This window comes from Ranitomeya variabilis, chromosome 2, assembly GCF_051348905.1.
Source record: "Ranitomeya variabilis isolate aRanVar5 chromosome 2, aRanVar5.hap1, whole genome shotgun sequence".
NCBI lineage: Eukaryota > Metazoa > Chordata > Amphibia > Anura > Dendrobatidae > Ranitomeya > Ranitomeya variabilis.
The window spans coordinates 275,159,505-275,173,991 of NC_135233.1; the positions used below are offsets into that span (position 1 = coordinate 275,159,505).

General features: G+C 41.7%; 1 protein-coding gene across 1 annotated transcript; it reads right to left on the reverse strand.

Annotated features, from left to right (window-relative positions):
• Nucleotides 1-747: 747 nt before the first annotated feature.
• P2RY4 (pyrimidinergic receptor P2Y4) lies at nucleotides 748-14,231 on the reverse strand. Its single transcript, XM_077284951.1, has 2 exons — nucleotides 14,005-14,231; nucleotides 748-2,663 (listed from the first exon to the last, which is right to left on the reverse strand). Exon 2 carries the CDS (start codon nucleotides 2,606-2,608, stop codon nucleotides 1,031-1,033), a length of 1,578 nt encoding a protein of 525 aa, XP_077141066.1. The 5' UTR covers nucleotides 2,609-2,663; nucleotides 14,005-14,231; the 3' UTR covers nucleotides 748-1,030.
• Nucleotides 14,232-14,487: the final 256 nt, after the last annotated feature.

The following is a 14,487-nucleotide window of genomic DNA, read 5'->3' on the forward strand; positions in this document are numbered from 1 at the left end:
GATCAGGGGCCCAAGCTCCATGACATATACTCCTATTGCCCTTTCCCCATTACAAGAAATGTAACACCACGAATAACACAGTGATAACTCTCAGTAAGGATAAAAACGCACATATAAATCCCAGCTGAGGGTTACTAGTTCACTCCCCTTGTGTGACACACACGTAGGGATAGAACTATCATTTAAAGGGAGTTCCTCACCCCCAAAATGCATTTTAAAGGGGTTATACAATGCTGTAGGGGAGTTAGCCCCATGACACCCATACTAGCACTCTGTTACTGGTACAGTGTCTGAGAAAATAACTTTTTATTCATATACAGTTGAGGAGCACCTTTGGTGTGGCCAAGAGTTTGGTGCACCGTTACGCCTATGCATTTGTATATTGGGGGGTCTTCCCCTGCTTCTGATTGACATCCCAAAGCGAGAACTGTCTGAGTGCACTTTTTGGAGGTCGGAGCCAAGTGATGCAGATAACCAAAAAGCCGGTCTGCCCATCACTATCTGTAACCACTGTACCATCCTCAAACTGGGAGCTGTGGTAAGGGGCAGTGGCTGGACCCTTGTGCTGACCCGTTACTTGCCAGGCACCTTTATCCCATGCAGTTTCCTGTTGACCATGTCACATCTTTCACTGGCTACTCACAATAAAGAGCATAGATTACATGTGTCTCAGAACGTTAATCCGGCTGCTATCCAATCCGGTTCATAAGCAATGTTTAACCGAAAAACAAAACGACAAGCTGCTATAATAGGAAAAAAATACATTTTAATATGTTTTATGCACTAAATGGGTAGCTTACTGCATTTAAGGGGAATCTGTCATCTTCAAAAACATTACTTACCTGCAGATATAGTGGTAATCTGCAGTAAAGAGCATTTACATCATGTCTGACTGGTTTACTGGAGCAGCAGCTACAGGGAGAAAATGAAGCTATATTCTTCTTGTAGCCACTCTATCTAAAGTCCAGCTCCTGATGGCTTCAGCACAGTCAGCTTCTCTTTTGTACTGTTCCTATGATGTTACTTTTATTTAGATATTTGGGAGGCGCTGCAATGTCCTCTCCCCAGCGGTGTTCAGTAAGTTCCAGGAGGAAGTGCCTTCTACTTCATATGAGTTCTCCTCCAGAACTTTTTGATTTGGGGCCTCCATTTCTCTCATTCTTCTCAAACTCCTCCATCCCCGGCATTCTCCAGTGCTGTTCTTCCTCCCTGACTTTAGTTCAGGTTGATCCCCGTGAACTTCAATATTAATCTCCTGGCAGTGTATCACACTAATGCTTTCCATACAGTCACTTCTGTCTTTCTGGTGGTCGCTCTGATTATCTCCTCCCGTAGTGAGTACAGCATACGTTCTGCTCTCGGTGTCTTTCCCTGCGTTGTCTCTTTGGTTTGTATTTGTCTCTGACTTTCCAAAGCTATCCTTTCTTCTATGCTTATTACTGTTCTTTTGTCCATTTTTCCCCTCCTCTGAATCAGTTACTTGCCCCCCTTCCTCCCTACCAACCAAGAGATTGCCCAGGCTGCCATTGCTTTTAGTGTCCTTAGCGGAGATAATAGCCAGACTGGTCCGTTTTCTGCTTGGCACGGGCTCCGACTGTCTTACGCAGAGTCGTCTTAAACATGAACATGAAAGTTTTTTCATAGTTGCAGTCATTCTCCTCTGATAATTATCACTGGCCAAGAAGTACAAGACTGGGTCAAAGCAGCTATTGGCACTGGCCAAGGGTCGTGTTATCTTGTATACCACATTTATCACATTGAGTAGTTGACAATTCGCATCCAGTAGTCGAAAATAATAATACAATGTACGGGTAATATGAAATGGCAGGAAACAAATGACAAATACTGTAAGGACCATGGCAATGGTTTTGATGGATTTTTTCTTGTAGGAGGGCAATGTCCTGCGAGAGCCACTTTCTACTGGTTTCATCAACTCTCGAGCCATGAGGCCATAACAGATGGCAATCACAAGGCACGGTACTCCAAAGAGAAGGCTCATAACTGCTGTGCTGTACTCAACATAGTTGTCAAAGTCCTCAGGCCTTGTTGTGTCATGGCATATCGTGTCATTACCATTAGGACTGACAGTAACAAAAATAAGATTAGGCACCAGACAGGCACTTACTGAGAACCATACCACGACACACAACATATGAGCATATTTAGCCTTCATTCTCTGCAGAGAAAATAGCGGGTGGCAGACGCCCATGTATCGGTGAACGCTGATACAGGTGAGGAACAGGATACTGCAGTACAAGTTTGTGTAGAAGAGAAAGCGGACAATCTTGCATGAAGGCTCCCCAAAGGGCCAGTTGTTACGATCAGCATAGTAATGGATCAGTGTAGGCAGTGAGAGCAGGTATAGTGTGTCGGATAGGGCTAGATGAAACATATAAACTGTTGTAGGGCTCCATGGGCGCATCTTTGCAAAAAAAATCCATATCGCTGTAAGATTTAATGGCAAACCCAGTATAAAGACTGCACTGTAAGACACCGGCAGCAAGAGAAACTTAAATTCTTCATTAAAAACACAGGCTTCTACTGTCTGATTAGATTCGTTCTGTGGAATGGTCGGCGGGTTAGCCGTAGGCGTGTAGAAATGATCCATTATATCAAGGGGCGATGGAGAGGAATTTCATGACAAACCTAAAAATGTTCTGATCCTGAAAGAGAAAGAAAAAAAAATTCAGTTCAAATTTTAACACAGGATGTGGTAATAGTAAGACCTCATTCAGACATCCATTCATCACATACAGTATAACCTATGGTGCTATTCACAGGTCCGTGTTTTGTTAAGATCGTGCGTTAATAAAAATAAATCATGGAGATCTGTCTGGTTTTGATCTGAGTCATGGATCAGCTCGAGTTAGGAGGAGGTGATAAAATGCAAGCAAACTTTTGCGCCAGAATTCTGGTGTAAAATTTTTTGAAAAGTTGCAAAAATTTGGGAGCAACTCGGAATTCTGGAAAGATTTAGCAACTTTTGCCATTTTCACACCAGTTTCTCTCAAATCTGACAAAATAGGCATAGCTGGGGCAGAATGGGGGTGCGACGCCACAGCTCCTCTAATTCATGATAAGCTGTGTCTACTCCAGAAATCTTACTCCAGTCATGAAATGGAGTAGTATTTGTGTGACGGTGAACAGAGAAGCGTACCACTCGTCAGGTACACAATTAGGGGTAGCAGAAAGTAGGTAAATAATGTCATAGGTTGGGAAAAAGTGGAGTGAATGCTGGAAAAGTCAAAGAATAGCACAAGTGCAATAATTAAGATAAAGTGACAAGACCCCTCCTATGTACGGGAGTGTGCCAGGTTAGGTTTTCACTACCTGTGAGATCTTAGTAGACAGAGCACCTGTGGCCTTAACTTTGTGTATACCAGACTGAAACCTATACCCTTTTACTGTAATTATAAGTTATTTTATAGTGTTCATAAATACATCATATTAAATATTTAAAATGAACCGGTCACCAGAAAAAATGCTATTAATCTGCAGTTATGGGGTTAATCTTCAGGTTAGTAGCATTACTTACCTGCCCGACGCCTGCAGGTTAGAAAATTAACTTTATTCTCCCCGGCAGAGTTCTACCTTCAGTCACGGGGGAGGTGCCGTCACCGCTTAGAGTGGCGAGAGCGGTGGCTGTATCCGTGCCACCAGCCCTAACTGCCAGCCGGCCATAATGCTCAGTTTGCTCTATTCATTGCAAATGACACGGCCATTCACATAAGGTGCAGAATAAATGCCCAACTTAGCCAAAGAATGTGTGCCTACTGGAGTTTGTTTTTTGCTGTCCCATCTGACAGCAGCACAATGTAGGACCAGAAATCCTGATTCCAGCAATGTATTACTTACTGGGCTGCTTGCTGCAGTTTTTATAAAATCATTGCTTTCTCTGTTGCATAAGTAGCAGTTCTCTGAATGCTGAGCTCTGTATAACCCCATGATTCGCATCTCTCTGTGTACACTGTGCATAGGCAGAAAGCTACCATGGGGGACGAATTATACAGAGCTCATGAATATGGAGAACATGGTAGAAGGTTTGCTAGTCCTCTAGTGATAATCTAATGCTGATAAAACATTCATTTTATCGAAACTACAGCAAGCAGCCCAGTTAGAGATGCATCGCTGGAATCAGGCTTTCTGTCTCTATTATGTTGCTCTCAGATTAGTTGGCTAAAACGTGATAACAGATTAACTTTAAACATAGGTCAAAAGCTTAAATATACTGTAATGATGTGTTCCGCTAAAATCTTGTTTTTCTATGAAAAAGAGCAGTATGATTTGAACACAGCTATTACCATTGAATGTGGCTCATAAGCTAAAATCATTTTGCAACCTTCTGTTTTTAGATAAATATACAGTCATGGCCAAAAGTATTCACACCCCTGCAATTCTGTCAGATAATACTCAGTTTCTTCCTGAAAATGATTGCAAACACAAATTCTTTGGTATTATTATCTTCATTAATTTGTCTTAAATGAAAAAAACACAAAAAGAATTGTTTTAAAGCCAAATTGGATATAATTCCACACTAAACATAAAAAAGGGGGTGGACAAAAGTATTGGCACTGTTCGAAAAATCATGTGATGCTTCTCTAATTTGTGTAATTAACAGCACCTGTAACCTACCTGTGGCACCTAACAGGTGTTGGCTATAACTAAATCACACTTGCAGCCAGTTGACATGGATTAAAGTTGACTGAACCTCTGTCCTGTGTCCTTGTGTACCACATTGAGCATGGAGAAAAGAAAGAAGACCAAAGAACTGTCTGAGGACTTGAGAAACCAAATTGTGAGGAAGCATGAGCAATCTCAAGGCTACAAGTCCATCTCCAAATACCTGAATGTTCCTGTGTCTACCGTGCGCAGTGTCATCAAGAAGTTTAAAGCCCATGGCACTGTGGCTAACCTCCCTAGATGTGGACAGAAAAGAAAAATTGACAAGAGATTTCAACACAAGATTGTGCGGATGTTGGATAAAGAACCTCGACTAACATCCAAACAAGTTCAAGCTGCCCTGCAGTCCGAGGGTACAACAGTGTCAACCCTTACTATCCGTCGGCGTCTGAATGAAAAGGGACTGTATGGTAGGAGACCCAGGAAGACCCCACTTCTTACTCCGAGACCTAAAAAAGCCAGGCTGGAGTTTGCCAAAGCTTACCTGAAAAAGCCTAAAACGTTTTGGAAGAATGTTCTCTGGTCAGATGAGACAAAAGTAGAGCTTTTTGGGCAAAGGCATCAACATAGAGTTTACAGGAGAAAAAAAGAGGCATTCAAAGAAAAGAACACGGTCCCTACAGTCAAACATGGCGGAGGTTCCCTGATGTTTTGGGGTTGCTTTGCTGCCTCTGGCACTGGACTGCTTGACCGTGTGCATGGCATTATGAAGTCTGAAGGCTACCAACAAATTTTGCAACTTAATGTAGGGCCCAGTGTGAGAAAGCTGGGTCTCCCTCTGAGGTCATGGGTCTTCCAGCAGGACAATGACCCAAAACACACAAAAAGCACTAGAAAATGGTTTGAGAGAAAGCACTGGAGACTTCTAAGGTGGCCAGCAATGAATCCAGACCTGAATCCCATAGAACACCTGTGGAGAGATCTAAAAATGGCAGTTTGGAGAAGGCACCCTTCAAATATCAGGGACCTGGAGCAGTTTGCCAAGGAAGAATGGTCTATAATTTCAGCAGAGCATTGTAAGAAACTCATTGATGGTTACCGGAAGCGGTTGGTCGCAGTTATTTTGGCTAAAGGTTGTGCAACCAAGTATTAGGCTGAGTGTGCCAATACTTTTGGCTGGCCCATTTTTGGAGTTTTGTGTGAAATGATCAATGTTTTGCTTTTTGCTTCATTCTCTTTTGTGGTTTTTCATTTAAGACAAATTAAATGAAGATAATACCAAAGAATTTGTGTTTGCAATCATTTTCAGGAAGAAACTGAGTATTATCTGACAGAATTGCAGGGGTGTGAATACTTTTGGCCATGACTGTATCATAAAACTTTTATTAGTGGGTGGTTGGCTGCTGGGAATCAATTGATCGCATCTCTTGATGTGCAATTCTAGAGAAAAAATACTATGTTTTGCCATTTTCTGAAAATCTCATTGATGGCCTCCAGAAAGCAGTTTGTGTTTTATTATTTTTACAATGAAATGTCAATTAAATTATATTGTAAAGTCTCACTTAAGATCCTATATAACTATCCTAATACAGTGTAACTGTCCTAATTTACTAATGATCATCCCTGAAAACACTGTATTATGGCTAGAATCCTAGAATCCTAGAATGTTAATGTGGGAAGGGACCTCCAGGGTCATCGTGTCCAACCCCCTGCTCAATGCAGGATTCACTAAACCGTCTCAGACAGACGTCTGTCCAGCCTCCGATTGAAGACTTCCATTGAAGGAGAACTCCCCACCTCTTGTGGCAGCCTCTTCCACTCATTGATCACCCTCACCGTCAAAAAGTTTTTCCTAATATCTAATCTGTATCTTCTCCCTTTCAGTTTCATCCCATTGCTTCTCCTGTTTCCATGTACAAATGAGAATAAGGATGATCCATCTACACTGTGACATTCCTTCCGATATTTGTAGATAGTTATTAAGTTTCCTCTTAGCCTTCTTTCCCAAATGCTTTAACCGTTCCTCGTAGGACAAACTTTGCAGTCCGCTCACCATCCTGGTAGCTCTTCTCTGAATTTGCTCCAGTTTTTCAATGTCGTTTTTAAAATGTGGTGCCTAGAACTGGACACAGCATTCCAGATGAGGCCTGACCAAGGAGGAGTAGAGGGGGATAATTATTTCATGTGATCTAGACTCTATGCTTCTCGTAATACATCCTAGAACCATGCTTGCTTTTTTGCCTTTTTTGCTGCTGCATCACACTGTTGACTCATGTGCAGTCTGTGATCTATTAGTATACCCAGGTCTTTTTCACACGTGCTGTTACTTAGTTCTATTCCTCCCATTCTGTAGATGTCATTTTTATTTTTTTCCTAGATGTAGTACAGTGCAGACTGTGCAAGTCCCCAAGGGTGATGCATGGCTCTGCAATTCAAATAGCTCCAATCATCTGGGGGCATTCACCAGTTACTAATGCTGAGCCTTATACTACTTTCTCCATAAAATCAGGCAATCTGTTAGATGAAGGTCTCAAATTAAAGTCCAAAATGTTAAGTTTTGGATTACATTATAAAGTCTTGATATCCTTTCATTCATTATCTGGAGCGCTGGGACCCATTTCTTTATATCAGCAATTCAAAGGTTTTCAGAAAGAGTCCCTTTGCCATGCTCCTACCCCTAAGGCCTTGTACTAGCCATATCACAGAATTTCATTAACCCAGATTGTTCCCCCAATCAACATGCTGATTATAGAGATTGTAACAGTATATTTCTAATTCTGTGCTAAGTTAAGGTTGTGGGGTTTTTGTTACTAGTAGACGCTTTGTTTGAATACCATTTATGGATGAATTAGTTTGCAAATTAGGGCTTAAGCAGATGCTTAGACTAAACAGAGGAATTAATTACAATTATTTTTTGTAGCCAGGGCCAAAGTAAAATATTTGCTTTGCTTTTAAACAATGTTGATACAAAGGAATAGTAGTATATTGTGCAGTTGGTCACGTTCACTACTGGTAGTTGTCCATCAGCCGTCAATGTAATTCATTATGATTTTAAAATGGAGATTTATGTTCTTTTTCCGTAATGTGCAATAGATGCATCTGGGGCCTTTTTTTTGTGCCCATAAAAATTATTGTCTGTCTGGGATTTTTTGATAAACTGTTCCGAAAAAATAAACAGTCAAGTTGGAAACCCTTGTGTGCACTTAGAGGAACATGTCCAAACCGAGGCATGCAACTAGACCGATACCCAATTATGGCGTGTACTAAAATAATAATAATAATAATAATCTTTATTTATATAGCGCCAACATATTCCGCAGCACTTTACAATTAAGCGGGGACTTATACAGACAAATTCAATACAAGTTAAGACAATTTAAACAGTGACATTAGGAGTGAGGTCCCTGCTCGCGAGCTTACAATCTACAAGGAAATGGGGGGACACAATAGGTGAAAAGGGCTTGTTATTTCAGGTCTGGCAATTATAATACATAGGGATTTTCATATAAAGCTGCATGATCCGGTCGTCAGCCCGTGTGTTTAAGTGCAATAGTCAAGTATCAAGTGCAGTTATCATGTGCATGGAGGGTGTGGAGACAGATGAATAGTAGGGTGCAGATTCAGAGTGATATTTGGAAGGAGGGAACAGGGCAAAGTTAGTTTACTGAGTAGTTGATGTGGTAGGCTTGTTTGAAGAGATGGGTTTTTAGAGCGCGCTTGAATAGGTCGGGGCTAGGTATCAGTCTGATCGTCTTGGGAAGTGCATTCCAGAGAGCTGGCGCAGCACGAGAGAAGTCTTGTAGACGGAGGTGCGAGGTTCGGATTATGGGGGATGTTAGCCTTAGGTCGTTTGTAGAACGGAGGGCACGTGTAGGGCGATAGACAGAGATGAGAGAGGAGATATAAGGCGGTGCAGAACTGTGGAGGGCTTTGTGGGTGAGAGAGATGAGTTTATACTGGACCCTGTAGCGAATGGGTAGCCAGTGTAATGACTGGCACAAGATGGAGGCATCGGTGAAGCGGTTAGACAGAAATATGACCCTGGCTGCTGCATTCAAGATGGATTGGAGAGGAGAAAGTTTGGTAAGAGGGAGACCGATCAGAAGAGAGTTGCAGTAGTCCAGACGAGAATGAATAAGAGTGACAGTAAGAGTCTTAGCAGTTTCAAAGGTGAGAAAAGGTCGGATTCTGGAGATGTTTTTAAGATGTTTTTAAAAGCATTATGGTGGAAATGATTCTCTGTGAAAAAAGAGAATCTTTCCCATTACATAATGACAGAAAATTAAATGTTCGGGGAATAAGAACACGGTTCAGAGAGTGAACAGCTGTTACTGAATTACATCCCATTTTATGTTCCTGACACAAGTCCATCAACAGCTGGAAGCCATAATGGACCTCTTATGACTTCAGCGACAGCTTCTGTATGCGCCTTCTTATACTAACAAGGATGCTTTTCTTTTATTCTGTATGCATAGGAGAATACAGGTCAGGAACATATAGGAAATGTCATGACGTTATCAGCCATGGCTTCCAATGTCGAATATTATGTAAAGCCAGATGGGCACAGCTGTTGGGATTAGCCACATTGCATACGAGGAACAGACTGGTTACAAAGCTCTGTGCAGTGTACGGCTGTGCACCGAGTTTGTAGTTTTCCCTATCGAGAGGCACTTCTTTGTTACACTCTGCAGACCTCCGTATGAAGGCGTTTGTACCACTATGGCAGCGTTATCATGGCTGCCTACAAATACATATAATACAGCTGTGTGATTAAGCCCTTTGTCAGACCTGTGTCTGAACACACTGCTGCAACACCTGCCCTGGTCGCTAGATGGTGCTACACATCCATGTCTGAACGTACTACTGCAACCTCTGCTCTAGATGCTGCCGATGTCCAGCAGTAACAGAATGTTAGTACGGCACCACCCAGCGACCAGGGCAGAGTTTGCAGCAGAATGTTCAGACATAGATATTGTGATGCAACTGCAAGGCAGCTGCACGCAACCTCCCCCAGGAGGTGCAGGTAAGGGGGACAAGGTAGCACTCACCGTGTAGCACCACAGTGCAAGGCGCAGAGCACCACTAGGAGGCGGCAGAGTAGTCAGACAGGCCGGTCCACAACAAACAGGAGACGAGGTACTAGAAGTAACAGCAGAGCACGTAGTCAGAGACAAGCCAGAAGTCAGAGCCAAATGGGAGCGCGGTATCCAAAACGTGAGACGTAAGACGAAGTCGAGATACAAGCCAGAGAGTCAAAAGCCAGTCAGAGAACGTGGTACAAAGACGGAAAACAAGAGGCGGGGTCAGAGATGAGGCCGAGTCGTACACTGTAGGGAACGGGTCTAATACAAATAAGGGAAGTCAGAGGCAGAAGGAACACCAGGGTATACAGTTCAGCTGCTCTAGCCAGGAAGCATGAACTATAACTGACATTGGCCAGCAGACTACAGAGGACTTTCAAAGCCCAGCCAGCTACAAAACGAGGCTGAGGGAATTAACTCCTGCATGACCAGTCCAGAGAGGGAACAGCAGAAAACAAACTCCAAACTGGATCATGACAGATGTGACACCATTAGGCTGAAAGTGATGGCACAGAAGTGTTACTGGTACAACTACATCTACCTAAGTCTCTGCGGCGGTCATCTATTACCATATCTTCTTACTAATAAGAAAAGGACCATGATTGTTTGGCCAGCCCTAAGCTTTTGAAAGCCCCCTAGGGTGTCTTGTTCACTGGGTAAAAGTGACAAAGTGACGGTTCTCACTAATTACTATTTTAGGAAATATCTAAAGGTACCTTCACACTAAACGATTTACCAACGATCACGACCAGCGATACGACCTGGCCGTGATCGTTGGTAAGTCGTTGTGTGGTCGCTGGGGAGCTGTCACACAGACAGCTCTCCAGCGACCAACGATGCCGAGGTCCCCGGGTAACCAGGGTAAACATCGGGTTACTAAGCGCAGGGCCGCACTTAGTAACCCGATGTTTACCCTGGTTACCATTGTAAAAGTAAAAAAAACAAACACTACATACTCACCTTCTGCTGTCTGTCACACGTCCCTTGCCGTCTGCTTCCCGCACTGACTGTGATTGCCGGCCGTAAGGCACAGCACAGCGGTGACGTCACCGCTGTGCTCTGTACTGCCGGCGCTCACAGTCAGTGCGGGAAGCAGACGGCAAGGGACGTGTGACAGACAGCAGAAGGTGAGTATGTAGTGTTTGTTTTTTTTACTTTTACAATGGTAACCAGGGTAAACATCGGGTTACTAAGCGCGGCCCTGCGCTTAGTAACCCGATATTTACCCTGGTTACCACTGTAAAACATCGCTGGCATCGTTGCTTTTGCTGTCAAACACGACGATACACGCCGATCTGACGACCAAATAAAGTTCTGAACTTTCAGCAACGACCAGCGATATCACAGCAGGATCCTGATCGCTGCTGCCTGTCAAACACAACGATATCGCTATCCAGGACGCTGCAACGTCACGGATCGCTAGCGATATCGTTTAGTGTGAAGGTACCTTAAGGCCACGTTCACATGTTCAGTATTTTTTCGGTATTTTACCTCAGTATGTGTAAGCCAAAACCAGGAGTGGAAGAGTCAGAGGAAAACTATAATAGAAACATGTCACCACTTCTGTATGTATTACTCAATAGATCTTCAGAGATCAAAACCACCTGCACTACAGGATTACCAACTTTATTTTTTATTTTTTGGGGACAGCTTCTCAAAAAATCACAGACAACTTTTTACTGATACAATACATAACTGTAGTGAACCATTAAAAATAGAAGTGATACATCTACAGACCACAAATCCTATGTGAAGACATGTGAACTGTAAAAGGGTGATAAATGTTGGCATAAAAGTCTCTCCAGCTTAAAAAAAAAAGCACAAACAAATCAATTTTTTATGACAGGGTAAAAAAGTGCCTTATTTTTACGGACTGTCCAGGAATTTATGGCCAAGTGGCTACCCTGTCTACCTGTCAGATATACAGAAATATGTCATGAGGACACAAGTATGTTTTTAATCAACTTTATAGTTCTGTTGTAGTAAATGAGCTGTGAATATACACTACATAATACATAGAGTAGCTGTACAATGTCTATCTGCATCCCGACAAATCCTGATGGATGCAAACTGAAACATTGGAGTTCTGATGTCTCTGACGGGTAGAACAGAACTAAGAATTGCAACAAAAATAATAGAAAATCAGTAAAACAGCCTTTTAGGAAAAGCTGTATAACACAAAATATTTCATGAAATACATGTATATCGTAAGCTATGACTGTCCTTCCCTAAAGTCCAGTATGACAAATCTGCCCAGTTATGCAGAGCAGCTCCTCATATTGATGAATGATGATGAGGCATTCTCCTCGTTCAGGAGTCTATAAAAGTAATATTTGTATGATCGCATATCTAAATCTGTACATTTAAAATGTAAACTATTCAATATTAGAAGCGAACATCACACAAATTAATTCTAACAATCTGATCAATGTCATTAACTTTTTACTGGATGCTAATAATAAATGGCCAGTGCATTCTGTATAACTTGCAATCAATATTGTGTTTCATAATATTATTAAATAAATGATGTCTGCTAAAGTTCCTAACAATTATACTGAATCCAGATCACAGAACACAGTCATTGTGGTAGCACATAGGTGTAATCATAATGTATACGAACAGCCATATCCATAGGTGTAATCATTATGTATATGGACATCCCCATCCATAGGTGTAATAATTATGTATACGGACATCCCCATCCATAGATGTAATCATTATGTATATGGACATCCCCATCCATAGGTGTAATAATTATGTATACGGACATCCCCATCCATAGATGTAATCATTATGTATATGGACATCCCCATCCATAGGTGTAATAATTATGTATACGGACATCCCCATCCATAGATGTAATCATTATGTATATGGACATCCCCATCCATAGGTGTAATAATTATGTATACGGACATCCCCATCCATAGGTGTAATCATTATGTATATGGACACCCCCATCCATAGGTGTAATCATTATGTATACGGACATCCCCATCCATAGGTGTAATCATTATGTATATGGACATCCCCATCCATAGGTGTAATCATTATGTATATGGACATCCCCATCCATAGATGTAATCATTATGTATATGGACATCCCCATCCATAGGTGTAATAATTATGTATACGGACATCCCCATCCATAGATGTAATCATTATGTATATGGACATCCCCATCCATAGGTGTAATAATTATGTATACGGACATCCCCATCCATAGATGTAATCATTATGTATATGGACATCCCCATCCATAGGTGTAATAATTATGTATACGGACATCCCCATCCATAGGTGTAATCATTATGTATATGGACACCCCCATCCATAGGTGTAATCATTATGTATATGGACATCCCCATCCATAGGTGTAATCATTATGTATATGGACATCCTCATCCATAGGTGTAATCATAATGTATACGAACAGCCAAATCCATAGGTGTAATCATTATGTATATGGACATCCCCATCCATAGGTGTAATAATTATGTATACGGACATCCCCATCCATAGATGTAATCATTATGTATATGGAGATCCCCATCCATAGGTGTAATAATTATGTATATGGACATCCCCATCCATAGGTGTAATCATTATGTATATGGACATCCCCATCCATAGGTGTAATCATTATGTATATGGACATCCCCATCCATAGGTGTAATCATTATGTATATGGACATCCCATCCATAGGTGCAATCATTATATATATGGACATCCCCATCCATAGATGTAATCATTATGTATATGGACATCCCCATCCATAAGTGTAATCATTATGTATATGGACATCTCCATCCGTAGGTGTAATCATTATGTATATGGACATCCCCATCCATAGATGTAATCATTATGTATATGGACATCCCCATCCATAGGTGTAATCATTATGTATATGGACATCCCATCCATAGGTGTAATCATTATGTATATGGACATCCCCATCCATAGGTGTAATCATTATGTATATGGACATCCCATCCATAGGTGTAATCATTATGTATATGGACATCCCCATCCATAGATGTAATCATTATGTATATGGACATCCCCATCCATAGGTGTAATCATTATGTATATGGACATCCCCATCCATAGGTGTAATCATTATGTATATGGACATCCCCATCCATAGGTGTAATCATTATGTTTTGGCACATCCCATCCATAGGTGTAATCATTATGTATATGGACATCCCATCCATAGGTGTAATCATTATGTTTTTGGACATCCCCTTCCGTGTGGTCCTCCGCAAGCAGCATTGGTGCACATCTATCATGTAGGCTTACCTGTGAGTGTGGTCTGGAGTCTCCGCTTTACTTCCCAGCATCTTTATGGTCCGCTCTTCACAAACATAGCAGCTCCTGTCAATCAGCTTTAGAAATCTGATATGTTCCCTGTTGAGTTATTCTCCGCACTGATAATATTCGCACACAACCGGCTCAATGAGAAACTGATGTTATGACCAGGAGATGTCTTCTCTTCACATGTGCTCAGTAACTGGGTCTCCTCTAGTGTCTGCTCCTGTGTTTCTACATGAAGACATTCTTGTGAAGCTCATAGTGATGTCACCAGGGGTGGGATAAACAGTTATTGGGGGCAGGGGAAGGGACAGGGTAATGCTTGGGTAGATCACAACAGATACATGCACAGAAAACCACACAGTTGTGTGCAGGAATGTAGGCAAGAACACTATTTCTTGAAAAAGGCATGTTTAACGTGCTAAAGTTTACTTTTTTTTTTCGTAGTAGAGAAAAAAAATAACATTACAA